This window comes from Callospermophilus lateralis, chromosome 1, assembly GCF_048772815.1.
Source record: "Callospermophilus lateralis isolate mCalLat2 chromosome 1, mCalLat2.hap1, whole genome shotgun sequence".
Taxonomy (NCBI): domain Eukaryota; kingdom Metazoa; phylum Chordata; class Mammalia; order Rodentia; family Sciuridae; genus Callospermophilus; species Callospermophilus lateralis.
Window position 1 is genome coordinate 86215805 of NC_135305.1, and position 17113 is coordinate 86232917.

Genomic DNA, 17113 nt, shown 5'->3' on the forward strand with positions numbered 1-17113 from the left:
AAAGGAAAAAGAGAAGAAAATTAATAAAGCTGCTGAAGAGATTGCTTCTTTAAGAATTTTTCATGCCTAACTTGGTGGCTTACACCTGTAATCACAGCAGCTCAGGAGGCTAAAACACAAAGATCACAAATTTAAAGCTAACCTGGGCAATTCAGTGAGACCCTGTCTCAAAATAAAATTACAAAAGAACACAGCTATGGATGTAGCTCAGTGGTAGAGCATTTGCCTAGCATGCACAAGGCCCAGTACTGCAAAGAAAAAAAAAAAAAACCATAAAACAAAACCCAAGAATTTTCACAAACCCATTATTTCCCAAATAAACTTTATTTTGAAAAAAAATACTACAACATAGTCATATAAACTTAAATATGACACACAGAACAGTGAGTCAGATTATATACATGTGAAGTCACATTTCATGTCAGATCATTCCCACTAATGGAAGGGTACAAAAGTATAGCTAAAGCAAAAATGCAGACAACTTAAACACAACCACAATATACGTATAAGTTTTCATTTTGTACTTAAGTACAAATGTTTAGATGAGACTTGATAAAAATTCACACAAGATAAAAAAAATATGCTTCCCAAATAATCAAAATTTATTTTACTTTTCTCACTGTCACATAGATGGCATCAGTAAGGTCTATACAAAGTAGCACCACGGGTCAAGTTACTTTCCTTCCTCTGTGATTCAACATGATGCTTTCTGTATCTTGACTTAGAACCTCTCCAGGTGCAGGAAAATGGAGTAATGACTTAATAATTTTCAAGACAGAAGTGATTTATTCAGAGAAAGGTGTTGTAGTATATAGCCTTCTAAGAATTCCATGTGTTATTGAGAAAAAATATCAATATGTAATCAGTGAAAGCAGCGTATATATAATTGTTCATAATTCTTTTAAAAAGTGGAAGTAAATAGGAATAAAAGAACAAGGGCAACATAACATCTGGAACCTCTCACTGTCTGGAGTATCTGAGGCAATTCAGAGCCAACCCCAAGATTATTCTATGAAGTCAGGGTCATTCCTGAATCATGGGGAAAATTCTAATTCTCCAGAAACAACCAGGGAACCAGTTTCAAAGGATAAGGACCCTAGCTACAATGGATTCAAACAGATTTACCCAGTCTTTTATTAGTAGAGGGCAGCAGAAAGACACCGAACTTGGGGACTGTAAACTGGTTCTACATGTTAACTGTTGACCTTGGACATAATAATCCATCTCTTGGAATGACGGTTTTTTCATCTCTAAAGTAGAAACTGTAAGATCCAGCTTATTGCATAGACTTCAGAGCAATGAGAATCGAAGACAATATAATGCACTTGATGGGAGGGGAATAAAACTTAGTGGCAGAGAGTTTGCCTCAAGCGTGCGTCGCCCTGGGTTCTACACCCAGCAGCACACACACAAACTAATAACAATAATGCACTTGATGATTTTGTAAACTATAAAGGACTATTCCTAGTAAATGAAGATCTGGGGACTTCTTTCTTAAATATTAAGGATAAAAGTCAATTTGAGATAATATTATAAAATCATTACTTTTTAAAACCAAGACGGGCGTCTATTCAATAGTAGCTGCTATAGGTCTACCTCACTTTTTGATGAGTCATAAATGGGAAAAATTTGTTGGCTTATTAATTTCTCTCATAATACAACATTATTATACAATAATTTACTCATTGTAAACTGTATTCATTAAAGAACCAGGAGAGTAATCTGCTAGGCTTAAAAAGTAAACATTGGATATAATACAAACTTTTTACCACAACTACAATATTTTGGTATTTCATTATAAATAAAGAAACATATAAATGATTTGTCCATTTATCTTAACAGGCCATTAGTCACGAGGAACCCAACTCTATGAAGCCTAAGTCTTAGGCAGGATATCCCAATGCACATCTGCTCCTAGTTCCCAACTCTTACTTCAGCATTGCACACCTCCTTAGTAAAACAGTAGCTGTCAACAAGTAAAAGTCCACCCTTTTCATTCTGTCCTCAAGCAGAGACTCAGAGGCAGTCAAAGACAAACTCTTTCATTATAACCTGTAAAGGGCAAGCCTTGGGCTATTGCAAAAGGTTTTTCAAATATGTCAGTATCTAACTTTGAGAAAATAGAGGGAAGCAAAAATGAAGGGGGCTAATTTGTGCTATAGCCTGGTCTCATGCTGTGCCATGTTCCCAGTTGCAATATTTTCAAATTGCAACAAAACAAGTAAAAGAAGGCTTCATATGTGATAGCAGAAAATGGCCCAAAAGTCTTCTATTCAAAGACAAATTAGTTGTTTTTTCCCAATAACTTACCCCAAAGAAATGAGTACTTGGAAACCCTGAGGGGTTCTTTAAATCATAGCCAGAAAATTATATATATATATATATATATATATATATATATATATATATATATATATATATATATATATACATACACACACATACATACATACACACACACACACACACAGAGAGAGAGAGAGAGAGAGAGAGAGAGAGAGAGAGAACAGAATGATGTTAAAAAAATAAGCCTTTAAGGACAACAGCCTTCTCTTTAAAGATGAATGTTCTATAACATTGGCAGACATATCTCTACAACTCATCATGTGTATATGTAAATTCTCTGGCAGATATAAATCCATCTTTGTCTTCATCTTCTTTATCAAAAATATCCTCCACCAAAACATCATGATGACTCTCATTCACCACTGCACCATGCTTTTCAAACTCTTTCTTTAAATACACTTTAACCTACAAAATAAAAAAACTCATTAGCAACTTTGATTAAGAAGATACCACACTGTGTTAATCAATACATAGATATTGACTGGTAGTTCATTTAAATAATATATAAAGTGCCAATTTCTTTATGCTTCTTTGCACTAGTAAGAGAATTATAAGAGTTTTTACTCCTTAAAAACTGTTGTTATACTACCATGGTAGAGACACAAAATATTGCTGAGGCAAAGATAAGCTTATACATACAAATCTTACATCAAATGGCAGGTTTTTATTATCTCAAACACACACCACGAACACACAGTACCAACTTTTTTGTTTGCTTGTGTCAGATGTAGAACTCACTTTTATTCTTGTAATTTTACACTTGAAAGTTGACATTTAATTTCATAATCCACAGTTAGCAACTAATTTATAAACATTTTTTATTTTTTGTTTTTAAATATACCTAACAGTGGAGTGCATTTTGACGTATTATACATACATGGAGTACAACCTATTCCAATTAAGATCCCATTTTTGTGGTTGTACATAATGTGGAGTTACACTGGTTACATATTCATACATAAGCAAAGGGAATTTTTGTCCGATTCATTCTACTGTCTTTCCTATTCCCTTCCCCTCTCCCTTTCCTTCATTCCCTTTTTTCTAATCCAGTGAACTTCTTTTATTCCTTCCCTACCCTCCCTTGTTGTTGGTTAGTTAATATCTACATACCAGAGAGAACATTCAGGCATTGGTTTTTTGGACTGGCTTATTTCACCTGGCATGATATTCTCTAGTTTCATCCCTTTACCAGCAAATGCCATAATTTCATTCTTCTTTATGACTAATATTCCATTATAAACATTTTAATCCTTAAACTGTACATTAAGATCCTCTGACCCTAGACTTATCACTCTCCTTCACATCTGAAGAAAATTATTAATTTATTAAGTTCCACACATAGTCCCATTGACATACATTTAATACTGAAGTTCTATATTCACAGTATAATTAAGAATCATTAGTATCAAACTAGCCTGAAACCTGATTGTGTTCCTGGATCAGGGTACCTGTAATAAATCCATAAATCCAAATTAAGACACGAAATTAAACTAGGGTGTATAAAACTTATTAAAAATATTTCTAGGCTGGATGCAGTGGCACATGCCTGTAATCCCAGCAGCTCAGGAGACTGAGGAAGGAGGATCTTGAGTTCAAAGCCAGCCTCAGCAAAAGTGAGGTACTAAGCAACTCAGTGAGACCCTTTCTCTAAATAAAATACAAAATAGGGCTGGGGATGTGGCTCAGTGGTCCAGTGCCCCTGAGTTCAATCCCTAGTACCAAAATAATAATAATAATAATAATAATAATAATAACAACAACAACAATAATAACAATAATAATAATTATTCTAAGCAGAGTTAACATTAAAATCTTGTTAAATTTGGGGGGTTAGGATATAGTTCAGTGGTAGCACATTTCCTTAGCATACACAAGGCCTGGGTTTGATCCCCAGCTCCACAAAAACAAAAACAATTATTAAACTTCAGCCTTATAATATTTTATTCAATGAAGCTTTCAAAATACCTCAATTAATTGGGAAGAATAATACGTAGTAATTTTTTTTGTCTAGCACTTAAAAATGGTTATGAAATTACTATCACTTTTTAAACATCAAAGTATGCTATAGATATTTTACTTTTCTGCTAGACTTGGCTAATATCTTCTATGGAAAAACATCAAAACTATTGAGTAAGATATACTTTTAACTCAAGAGGTACTTGATTAACTTTCCTGAATTTATCAGTATCATTACCAAAATCTTCTAGGATTTATTTTTGTTTGTTTATTTTTAGTTCTGGGGAATAAAGCCAGGGTCCCACACATGTTGGGCAAGTGCCCTACCACTGGCCTACATTCCCCATTTCTCTTTCAGGAATTTTAAAGATTTGGTTCCATAATTATAGTTCTAGTTTACAAAACTGCAATTTTATAGTTCAACTTATGAAAAGGAAAAAATGTGCTCATAGTCAACTTCTTATGTATTTTTTTTTTTTTTGGTCCCTCAATACTCAAAGGAGATTCTAAACAAATTATGCTACATGTTTCCTTACTTAATATAAAAAGCTACATTTTACATTATCCAAACTAAGAAATATTATAGAAAGGAAAAGTTATTCATTCTGAAGTGTCCATGTATGTTGGTAGGTCTGCCTAGAATCTTTCCAAATTTTTATATCAAGAGATTTTAATCAACTATATACTAGAATCAAACTAAATAAGGAAAAACTTATATTTTGCAAAAATAGGGCTAGAAGTGTTATCTCAGTTATAGAGCACTTGCCTAGTATGCATGAGGCCCTGGGTTGGATGCCCAGCACTGCAAAATAAAATATAAATAATTAAGTTAAACCATTTCCCAATATGTTTGATAAAAGTAAGCTATTCATTTTCATTTGTATTCCACTGAAGACACTACTGAAATTTGTCCAGTTTTTTGTTTTTTTTTTCCTATGCAGTCAACCATGGAATTCTTTAGCATGGTTGGGATGTGTATTTGCCATTCTTAGTTGTTTGTGTATTTGTTTGTTTGTTTGTTTTGGTGCTAGGGAGTGAACCCAGGGCCTTTTACATGCTAAACATATGCTCTGCCCCTGAGGTCTGCCCCCAGTTCCAAAATTCTTTTTTTCTTTTTGGTGTGTGATACTGAGGATTGAACCCAAAGCCTTGGAAAATGCCAGACAAGCTTTCTACCACGGAACTACACTCCCAGCCCTTTTTATTTTCTATTTGAGACAGGATCTCACTATGTTACCCAGGCTAGCTTTGAGATCCTCCTGTCTCAAATTCAAGATCCTTCTGCCTCAGCCTTCCTGAGTAACTGAGATTACAAGTGCATACAATCAAACCTAGCTCCCAGAATGTTTTAAGATTGACTATGGCTAGAGTGATGACTTCTGTTTGGACCCTGCTCTCCTTTCCTGTTTGGAAGTAGCTTTGGTACTAAGAATAGCTGTCTAGTTGCCAGTTCTTTTCTCTCATCAGATTCTTCCGCTGCTCATATGGCTTTAAAATAATCCTGATTAGCTAGGTGCAGTGGCACATGTCTGTAATTCCAGCAACTCTGGAGGCTGAGGCAGGAGGATCACAAGTTCAAGGCAGGCTTGGGAAACTTAATAAGAACCTGTTTCAAAATAAAAAGGGCTAGGATGAAGCTCCATGGTTGAGTACACCTTGGTTCAATTCCCAATGCAAAACAAACAAACAAAAAAAGAATAATCCATTGGTTCTAAAAGACAGAATTTAAATTCTAATGTATGATTCATTCAATGAAGAGATTCCTTTGGAAAGGCATATGAAAATCTGATTTTTAATACAGAAGTAGCAGCAAAAATCAATCTTGTGTGTAAGACTATTCCAAATTACTTTCAGTGCCAAAAACATACACGTTGAAGCATTTAATACAGGATCTACACTTCTTAGAGAATATCTGGCACAGAACCTCTTAAAACAGAGCATGGCAGTGGGGATAACTTGTTTTCTTAATTTAAGATATTTACCTATTGCTTGCATAACATGTGTAAAAAACATTTGTAATTTCTAATATTCCTCTGAGAAGACCTTTTTGCATTCCTTCAACAGATGGTGTTTATTCAAAATCCATTACAAAAATAGGAGCTCTGCTAAAAGGTACCTGCTGAGGAGTGGCCTGCAGAGTCACCATAGACCCAGCCTGACCAGTAACGCTGCTACTCTACCAGCTTGGCTTGGTGACCGATCCATAGTGCCTGTTGTTAATCTGAACCTAAATAAAGCTGAGCATTTGGAAGATAGATGTCTTTTGATCCACTGAATGAACTAGATCTTCTTTTCCATCAAGAGTCAGAAGTCCAGACACTCCTAAAAAGCAGATTAATTGTGGCTCTGGTAAAATACTTGAATAAATGTCTAAGAATAGAAGAAACATGCAATACTGACTGAGCCTTAGATAAATGCCTAGACTATAAAAATTTTTTATTTTCATTAAGATGTTTAAAAATATAAACAAAACACTGCTCCCCATTCCTCATCAGATTCACCATAATACAATTCAACCTGTATTGTCATCTTTAATAATACACATTCTGTTTATATAGTTTCAATTCCTTCTCCCCCGACCCCCAACATGCAAACATATGTTGCACATTTAAGTGGTTTAAAATAGTTTAAAATAAAGAAAAAAGGATGATGAAACACTATGGATTAATGTAGATGCTCTCTCTATATATGGATAAAGCAAGTTGAACAATATGTATAATGTGCTACCTTTGTTGTAAGAAAAAGGAAAATAAGAACATGCATTCACATAAAGAAACACTGGAAGGACACACTAGAAATCAATGAAATTGGATGTTGTGGGGATTCACAGGGAAGAAAAGGACATGAGTAGGGAAAGATTTCTTATTTACTATTTTATATTGGGTTGATTTTTAAAATCTTTTTAAAAAATTCTTTTTAGTTATAGATGAACACAATATCCTTATTTTATTTTTATGTGGTGCTCCAAATGGAACCCAGTGCCTCACACATGTTAGACAGGCACTCTACCACTGAGCTGCAGCCACAGCCCACTTGGGTTGATTTTTGAACCATGTGAATGTGTTATATATTCAAAATTTTTAATGAAAAGAAATTGTAATTTATCTTGGATTAAAAAAAAGAGGATTGGGGGCTGGGGTTGTGGCTCAGTGGTAGCATGATCGCCTAGCACATGTGAAGCACTAAGTTTGAACCTCAGCACCATATAAAAATAAACAAATAAATAAAAATATTGTGTCCAACTACAACTAAAAAAAGAAAAAAACACTTATATATGTATGTGTATGTGTGTGTGTGTGTGTGTGTGTATATATATATATATATATATATATATATATATATATACGCACATATATATAAAATGAAATTCCAGTATATATGTATATATAGATATATAAAGGGCATATAAATGGTAACATTATGAGTGTGATAAATTTAGTAGGTGCTGATCATGACCCCAGGGTTCATAAAAATTCGACTTATTTGAGACTTAATCATTTCCTGGCCATTAGAATAAAATTGACCAAAGCATTAAAAAAAGACTTGACATCTGACCAGCCAGGCCAGCATAGAGAGTGTAAGTAGGTAAAAACCCAAACCAAAAATAACATAGAGATAAATATCCACTTCTACTTATTCTTCACAGCAGCCAGGCTAAGACAGTATGTGCAGTGATGACTGCAAAAGCCTGAGGTACAGAGAGAAGCCCTTCCTCCTACCCAAATACTGGGACTGGGGGTGGCTGAAGAAGGTCCCCTACTGTGGAGAACCCATCTCCTTTCTCCAGGTGTGAAGCTGAACAAAACTAGACATACAAGTTGCTTGCCGCTAATCTCAAGGAAATGACTACCAAATGCATTTAACAGCCAGTCTGCAGTTTTAAACAGAAACTGTTCACATGAGATACTTTTCAGAACATCTGTTTCTTTTGCAGTAACTACAAATGGGAACTGTGTTACCAGTTTTCAAAGACTCAAGGTGAGAACAAGACACAGTGAATTCCAAGCACCAGAGAGAAAGAAAAAAAGCAAAAGACTGAATGGTGTTTATTTTTCTTTTTGCAGGAGTGTGAATGGAACATGTGCCCTCCAGCCTCTACCCTGCCACAGTCTGGCTGGGCATAAATCAGGAGCCACTGAAGCAGGAACAAACTTTATTTCTGAACCCCACCAGCACACTCCACACAGCTCCCAGGGAATTCTCCCGCGTGCCATGTGGCTCCTCCGGGAACCAGCAACCAGAAATATCCCTCCTCCGGCACTTCCCCAACCAATGGGAACTCTCCCGGAATCCCCGTGAGAGCTCAACTGGAACTCAAGGAGAACTTCGAGAGAATTTGCTGGTGTCACCTCTCAACCACTACTTCTGGCAAAAATGCCATGCGTCATCCTGACTCGGCTGTGGCCCTCAACACTACCCCTGAGCTACATTCCCAGTGCTAAATGGTGCTTTTTAAGTCTCAATATATTCTTCCAAAACAATGATTTTCCATGAAAAAAGCCAACTTTCACAGCATGAATATTTTAAGAAAACTTATAAACAAAAATTTTCCTGAATAAAAATAAATTTTCTTTAAAAATATATTTACAAAAAACTGAACCACGAAAACAAACAAACAAACAAACAACAAAAAGTAGAAATGTAGGCAGAAGGAAGGGTCACCTCTTGTTTAGAGAGTTTCCAGTCATCGTTAAGATCCATTTCTTGGAATGATTCATGTGATCTTGGTCCATTTCGAATTTCTAAGAGATCGATGTTGAATATCAATGTACTCTCTGGGGGAATTTTACCTGTCATTAGGAAAGAGGTGGGAAGATTTTATTTAAAATATACAAAAGTTTTAATAACAGAAAACTTATGATACTGGTCAAAAAATTTTTTTTATTTATTTTATTTTTTATTGGTTGCTCAAAACATTACAATGCTCTTGACATATCATATTTCATACATTTGATTCAAGTGGGTTATATACTTATGGTGCTGGTCAAAATATTTTTTAACTGAATAAAATGGAAAGCTAACCTACAATTATCACATATAATGAAGACAACTTGTACTCTAGTTAGATTTCACTCAAATAGAATAGAGTAAGGAAGGAATAATCAAAACAAATATAGCAAAAGTATCCTATTTTTGGCTTGGCAATTAAAAGGAAAAAAAAACATACACACACACACACACACACACACACACACACACACACGAACCCAATAACCTGGATACTAAATTTAAAGCATAACTAAGATATTATATATTATATGTCAAGAATGACTTAAAGGGTCTTAGAAAATTCAGAGTTAATTATATTACAATTGATTTACTAACTTTCAGGTAAGAAAGACCTGACATACAAATTCATACTATGGTCTATCATTTCTATCACTGGGAGACAGTTTAAAATTGAGTGAGCTTGGGTGTCATACTGTCTGGAATTGAAGTTTACATTAGCTCATCTCTAAGCCTCAGTTCTTACATCTGTAAAATACAGATGATAATAGGAGTCTGTTGGGAAGATGAAGGGAGAAAATTCATACAATAAAATAAAATATTCACCATTGTGCTTGATAAATAGTAAGTTCTCAATGTACATTACTGAGATATAATTTTCTAAAAACCTTTACAAAGAATGCAGGAAGATTCATAATTCTCAAAAAGTTAGGAAACACCTCTTCTGATATAGAACATCATATAAAAATTGCAGACATGTTGAAGAAATTAAAATGAACTTCTGAGAAGGTGATAACAGATCTTTAAATGTGAAAAGAGCTTTGTTAAAGTCCCAGGGTTCTGAAAAGCAACATTAAACCCTTTTGGGAAGCAGGTACAATTGATGTTTGAAACTTATTTACTCATAACTATATTTAATATAAAGGTTTGGGTCAACTTGTTACATGTTTCTTAGTTGTCCCCCCACCCTTGTATTTCCATAAAAGAGCATTTGCAAGTTTTAAAGAGACAACACTTACACTGTTATCATTCCAGCTTACCTTTCCAGCTGGAAACAGAGAAGGGACATGCATTACTAGATCGGTGAGAAAACTGGTATCTTTCCAAGGAGGCATGCAAGCAAGTACTAAAAGACTAAAAATTAGTGTTAAATTCATATTAGGGGAATTAGTTTCATGGCACTCAGTTTGAAGATGACTCAAATTTAGATCTCTACATGTTATAAAGTAAAATGAGTTAATACAGTATGGAGAAAGACTAATAGATTAATTCAACATATATAAATATTTAAGTTGAGACAATAAAGACACAGGATAGTGAAAAAAAATACTTTCAAGCTTTAGAGAAATGTTTCCTAGATATTAAATTTTCTTCTCTGAAGAGGGCTATAATTAAAATAAGAACTAAGTTTGGCTAGTAAATCCTATTCTATGAGTACAACTTCTACTTTAGAATATGTTATGATTTATGTAAAGCACCTAGTTTCCTTCTCAGGACACTGGGAATAGGAACCTTGATCCATACTTTGTTAAACTTAGACCTTACTAAGGACTTAAGAAATCTATATCATATCAGAGTGGTTCTCTATCTGGTTCTGAGATCTACTTAACTTTTTTTCTTTATTATATAGTTAATACTTGCTCATTGTAGAGAACTTGGGAGAACCAGAAGTAAATATAATTTCCAGTATCACAGTCCATTGTTATTCTTATTTTCTTATAATTCTCTTTCTCTGTGTACACAGTTTTTCTTATACTTATTACCATAGTATACATACTAAGTTTTCTACTTTTATATTATACATGTTGATCTAATTAAAAAAAATCTTGGAAAATGCTAGTTTTTAGGAACTGGGGTACATTTAATTTTGCTGAACTCTTTATCATTACATACTTAAGCTGTTTCTAATTTTTTTGGTAGCAGTGATGGATATCCCTCTTGAAAAACCTTTTAATATCTGATTATCCCCTCACAGCACATTCCAACAAGGGAATTATAGCACTAACGCACCAAACATCTAAAGGCAGCTTGGTAAAATCACCAAGTAGCCCTTTAGAAATTTCACGGGTTGGGCTAGGGTGGTAGGTCAGTGGTAGAGCGCTTGCCTGGCATGTGTGAGGCACTGGATTTGATTCTCAGCACTGCATATAAATAAATGAATAAATAAAGGTCCATCAACATCTAAAAAAAAAAAAAAAAGAAAGAAAAAAGAAAGAAATTGCATGGGTTCCCACTTGAACACCAGTTAAATGGAACATTCTGGTAAGAAGGTTCTTTGGCCCAGTCAGCTGGCTTATTTCTGCTTTGCGACAGAGAATTAATTCATTTCAAGTTACACCATTATTTTTAAATAAATTACTGAAACTTTTATAAATATATTTTAAAATGAGAATAAAAAGAACCCCTAATAAGAGCTGTGCTGTGGGAGACTTGGTGGTTGTAAGCCACTGTTGAGAGCCACAGCCAAAGGGGCCCCAGCAAACTGGTGGTTGTAAGCCACATACAGCCCACATGTCAAACCATAACCAGTATCTTCATAATCTATATTTTAAATGTTAGACTCATCAAAACACTTACATTGAGTGATATTTCTTTTTTCAATGTTAAACAAATTGGTGAGTTTTGGTTTGGGAGGATGAAAAAGTTCAGGAGATACATGGCAATGATATTCGCACAATGATGTGAATGCCATTGAACTCTGTACTTAAATATGGTTCAAATAATAAATGTATATTATACAAAACTTTAAAAATTACCATATTGGTGGTTTACTATTAGTATTAATAGAGTTCAAGGTTCCAGAACCTCATTTCTTTGTTAGCTCAGTTTTCCATTTTGTTGTTATGGCCTTAATTGGCCATTTCAAGTGATTATCAAGATATAATCATATTTCCTAAAGGAATGTAGATAGCCCTCGATTTATTTCTAGGGAAAAGAAAAAACACATAGTAGTTACTCTAACTTCTGCCTCTGAATTCAGAGAAGAATTCTAGTGCTATAGTAAATAAAATCAAAATGTGATTACCTTTTCCTTCTTTTCCATATCCCAGGGCAGGAGGAATAATGAGCTTTCTCTTCTCTCCTACACACATTCCCTTCAAGCCCTGGTCCCAGCCTTTGAGAGCCTCCAGGATGCCCAAGGTAAACCAAATGGGCTGACCATTGTTATGTTTATGACTACGAGAGAAAGAAAACATATTAGAATTTTTTCCCCCTAGTTCTGGGGACTCAACCCAGGACCTCATGCATACTAGGCAAGTGCTCTATACATTAGAACCAATTAGGAACTTTAAAAAAAATATATGGTTCATTTAGTCCAACCAAGCATCAGAAATTAATAAAAACAGCTATTGTATTTTTTAAATTTTATTGTATTTATTATGTGGTGCTGAGGATCAAACCCAGTGCCTCACATAGGCTAGACAAGCACTCTACCGCTGAGCCACAACCCCAGCCCTAAAACAGCTATTCTTTTTTTGCCTACACACACCCCTGACTTCATAGTAATTCAATCCATTACCTATCTTTCTTGACGAAAATTTGATAAGAGTTGACTCAGCTGGAGAAGGGTGGAGGGAATAATAATAATGAACAACTGTTTGTACATTTACTGTGTACCAGGTTTTATTCTAAATCTGCCTCTTTTAACTCTAACAATGATCCTATAATTGGTAGGTACCTTTGGGGGACTGCTTCCAGAACCTATCCCTCTATCCCCAGCCTCCCCAATGCCAAAAGATGCTCAAGTGTGTAGTTTTTGCATATAACCTACTGTATATGTTAAATCATCTCTAGATTACCTGTAATACCTAATACAAACATAGTGCTATGTAAATAGTTGTTATACTATATTGTTTAGGTAATAATGACAAGAAACTCTGAATATGTTCAATACAGACATACTCTTTTTCAAATATTTTTGACCCATGATTGGGAATGCATGAACCTGTAGACAGGGCCAACTGTACCATATAACCCCCTTGTATAAAGGAGGAAATGGAGGTTAAGTGTGCTGTATTTGACCTTAGATATTCCTAACTCTGAAGATTAAGATCTTAGGCACAAAGTTATGCTGTCCCAGGAAGACCATTTAGGTTGCAGACGAGGAAGAAAATAATGGAAAATAGTTGCAATGGGGAAGGAGGATGAGAGCCTAAGGAGATATATAGCCTGCTCATGGTTCTGGTGGGTGGGAAAGTATATTCTTCATCCCTGAATCCCCACTCACACAAAGCCTAATTTTTTCCCAAAAAGTCTATGTGGGGATTTGTAGGGGAGCCAGGAATAGAGGCTCTTCAAGCTCCAGAGACAAAGGAAATAGTTAGGATGTTCTGCTACATGAATTATCAGAGAGGCCAGCATAAGAAAATCAACCTGCTAAGCTCCTGGGGACCTCAAGGGCTGAGTAGGTCTCAGTGCCAAATAGCTCCCTTTTAGTAAAATAAATAAACTGCTGTATTCAAAGATAATCTCATAGATGAGAATAATAAGTCATTCTATTAGGTTTGTGGGTACCATGCTTACAAAATCTTGGTAAATGATACTTTTTCTTTTCTGATCAAAGAAACAAAATACCAACCTTAGAAAATCTGGTAAGGCCAGGAAAAGAATAAAGAAGAAGGAAACAATCTTTTATCCAACATTTACTACATTTGGGCACATTTCTTCATAAGATTAAGCTATTTACCATATAGACTGTGGTTCTAGAAACAGCACATATGCTTTTTAGGTTAATCATTTCATAACAGAGTTAGCATCTTCTGACCATTTATGTGTAGCCTGCAAGACAACAATCCCCTCATCAGGTACTAGAACAGTAATAGTAAACTGCTAAATAATATCTCAGGGCTACCACCAAAATCACTACCAGTTTTTGGTCTTACAACCTGAAAGAAATTAGCCTAGGTATAAAAAATTAGACTAGAAATAAGAGTGTAACTTAAGGCTGCCTCCACCACCACAGGGACAGGATGTGAGCCATTGGGGTCCCCAGTGTGAGCGAGCTGGTGAGAGAGGCCAGCAGCTGCTAGCACAGCACAGCAGGGAAGCATGGTGGCCACCAAGGATTTCTTTCTTTCTTTTTTTTTTTTTTTAGAGAGAGAGAGAGAGAGAGAGAGAGAGAGAGAGGAGAGAGAGAGAGAGAATTTTTTTAATATTTATTTTTTAGTTTTCGGCGGACACAACATCTTTGTTTGTATGTGGTGCTGAGGATCGAACCCGGGCTGCAGGCATGCCAGGCGAGCGCGTTACCGCTTGAGCCACATCCCCAGCCCCACCAAGGATTTCTTATGACTAACCTCATATAGACGTACTTTTAGAATCCAACAAGACATAGCAAAATCTAGTCCAAGTAGATGAGAAAGCCAGGAATAAAGAGAAAGTAAGACAGAAGCCAGGACCAAGGCGGCTCTAACCAAGAGAACAGATTCTATTGAGCTTAGAACAATATTTTTGAAGACATAGATCCCTGTGAAGCAGCCTCAGCAGGAATAATACTCAAGCACACTAGATATCATACAAGCTCATTTTCTTGGTTTCTTATTTCTAATTACTTGGTGGTACTGGGCAGTGAATGATTCTATAATAAAAGTCTCCTTCAGGTCAGCACATTTACCTAATTGAACTGAAATTAAAATACTCCCAAAAGGAAAGGCCACTTTTGAAAAGCTAATAAAAGCAAAATACGTAGACTTTTCTAAATATTGTTAAAAAGGCACCCATGCTGACTGGAATAGGGAGTTCAGGTATCAAGTTGAGACCTTGATGTGTACTGATGTGGGTTAGAAGGTTATTAATTCTGTCAGCCTCCCTTTTCTCATCAAAATGTGTTAGTATTAAAAAGAAAACTGAGGGCTGGAGATATAGCTCAGTGATAGAGCCTTTGTCTGACTGTTTAAGGGCCAGGGTTTAATCCTCAGCACTGCAAAAACAAAATGGAACAGCAAGAACAAAAAAGATGGAGACATAAGGGAACTCAAATACTGACAGGATATTTGATACTAAGGTATTTACATTAATTGATTTTTAAGCTGAATACTGATATTCTGATTCTGACAAATATACAGAGTCTATCAGAGATAGACACTGAAGCATTTACAGATGAGATCATGATGTCTGAGATTTTTGTTAAATAATCAAATTTTGGTGGAGTGGGGAGAATGAATGGGCAGTATGATAATTTTTGAAATTGGAAAGTGGAATATTGGGTTTAATATACTGTTCTTTGTACTTTGCATATGTTGGAACATTTTCTAATAAAAAGTCACAAAACCTAGAAAAGGGTTTTTATGTAAGACTTTTATCTTAAAATTTAAAATGCAATCTCACAATATCTGTTTGGAACTTTTTATCTGAGGTAACAGGATTTATACAAGAGTGACATTCAATTTTCCCAAGCCCTACACAAGAGTGCATCTGAATGCCCAGTAAAGGCAAGATATCAAAAAATGGGTCTAGGATGGGCCATGAAGCTTCATTGAATGTTTTGTACTCTCCCTCATTGAGTCATTTGTCTTCGTCTCCTTTGTATATGGTGTACTACTGGAGGACAAGAACCTGCTTCTAGTGATCCAGGACCTGACTTATGGCTATTCAGTGAGTTTGACAGATGGATAAATGAATAGATGGGTGAAGTAAAAATTTCTGCATCTTCTTAATCTCCAGCACAGGGCCTACCATGTAGGAAATGCTCACTTAATGCTTTTGGAATGAAATGAATGGAAACAATGCCTAATTGGAAATCATTACACTTGTAAACCTGTTCCATGTTGCAATTTCTTTGTTTATGGAATAGAAATGACAGTATAACCACCTGAAAATTTTCTTGTAAGACTTTTATAATTTCACCTGCTCCATCACTAAAATCTGATTTTCAGAAGCAAGACTACTGAAATCATGGTCCTGTGCCTTGACTAAAATGTTATCAATCAAAACAAAAGTTAAATAGGTCAATGAAATAGCATTAGTATGTTTTATAAACAGGCAAATAAACAACTATGTATTTGGCTCTTAAAGTTGCTATGAAAAGTTTTAAGTAAATATCACCTACACCAGATTAAAAATGGAATTAATTCATTTTCCCTAAGAAACAGAGTTTGAGACATGAAAATTCTTTTAAGCCTAAATACACCCCTGGATATTTCTGCAAAATTTCAGATTCTAGTTATAATTTTTATAATAGAAAGTTAACAGTTTTATGGAGAGCACATGTTCTCAATAAGTCCTTCAAAGGCCTCATGATACAGAATTGGCTTTAGACATTTTTTTTTTTCCCCAAAGAAGGGAATTAGATATTTCAGTTTTTTGAAAAGAGAAGTAGAACCAACTATATCCAACCTTTCTGGCAGGACAGCTGGCGTAGGCGGGTGGGTTCTTTATTAATTAACCTGCGAGGCATAATTACTTACGTGGAGTGAAATAAGGTGCCGTCCTTTTCTAAGTAACCCTCATAGTGCACCAACATCAAATCCCCTCCTTTCGTTTTGCGATGGCAGATGAACGGCTTCTGGAGAATTTCAATTTTTACTTCTGGCTCAGGGATCAGAGCCCCACTCAAAGAGGGGACTAACAGCGTCAAGACTGCATTCCACAAGAATAACCTCATGTTGTTGGAGCTGGAAAGAAGTCCCTACGGAAACAGAGAAAGGGCCCCTGACTTCAGAGAGTTAAAATTTAGCTGAAGAATTAGGGCCGAGGACCCCTGGCAAGTTGAGGACTCCCCCCTCTTCGGAGACGTGGCACTTCTACTACCAACAACTTTCCCACGCACAGCAAACTCACCTTAAAGAGTTAAACCCAAGCGGGACCTGACTGGTTCTTACACTGTGGCCCTTGGGAAAAGCGGTCTTCCATTGGCTCGTGGTGC

General features: G+C 35.5%; 1 protein-coding gene across 1 annotated transcript; it reads right to left on the reverse strand.

Moving 5' to 3' along the window:
- Positions 1–339: 339 nt before the first annotated feature.
- Positions 340–17004, reverse strand: Fkbp14 (FKBP prolyl isomerase 14). The gene is made up of 4 exons (XM_076863718.2): positions 16656–17004; positions 12275–12426; positions 8965–9092; positions 340–2751 (listed from the first exon to the last, which is right to left on the reverse strand). The coding sequence occupies exons 1-4, from the start codon at positions 16850–16852 to the stop codon at positions 2593–2595; spliced, it is 636 nt and encodes a 211-aa protein (XP_076719833.1). The 5' UTR covers positions 16853–17004; the 3' UTR covers positions 340–2592.
- Positions 17005–17113: the final 109 nt, after the last annotated feature.

What these genes read in the sequence shown, in the direction of transcription:
- Fkbp14 (XM_076863718.2), bottom strand. Translation starts at nt 16,852, where the DNA reads ATGAGGTTATTCTTGTGGAATGCAGTCTTGACGCTGTTAGTCCCCTCT. An exon ending in GGCACCTTATTTCACTCCAC is followed by an intron (nt 12,427 to 16,655) that starts GTAAGTAATTAT and finishes TTTCTCTCGTAG; the next exon opens with TCATAAACATAACAATGGTC. An exon ending in ATATGGAAAAGAAGGAAAAG is followed by an intron (nt 9,093 to 12,274) that starts GTAATCACATTT and finishes TCCTAATGACAG; the next exon opens with GTAAAATTCCCCCAGAGAGT.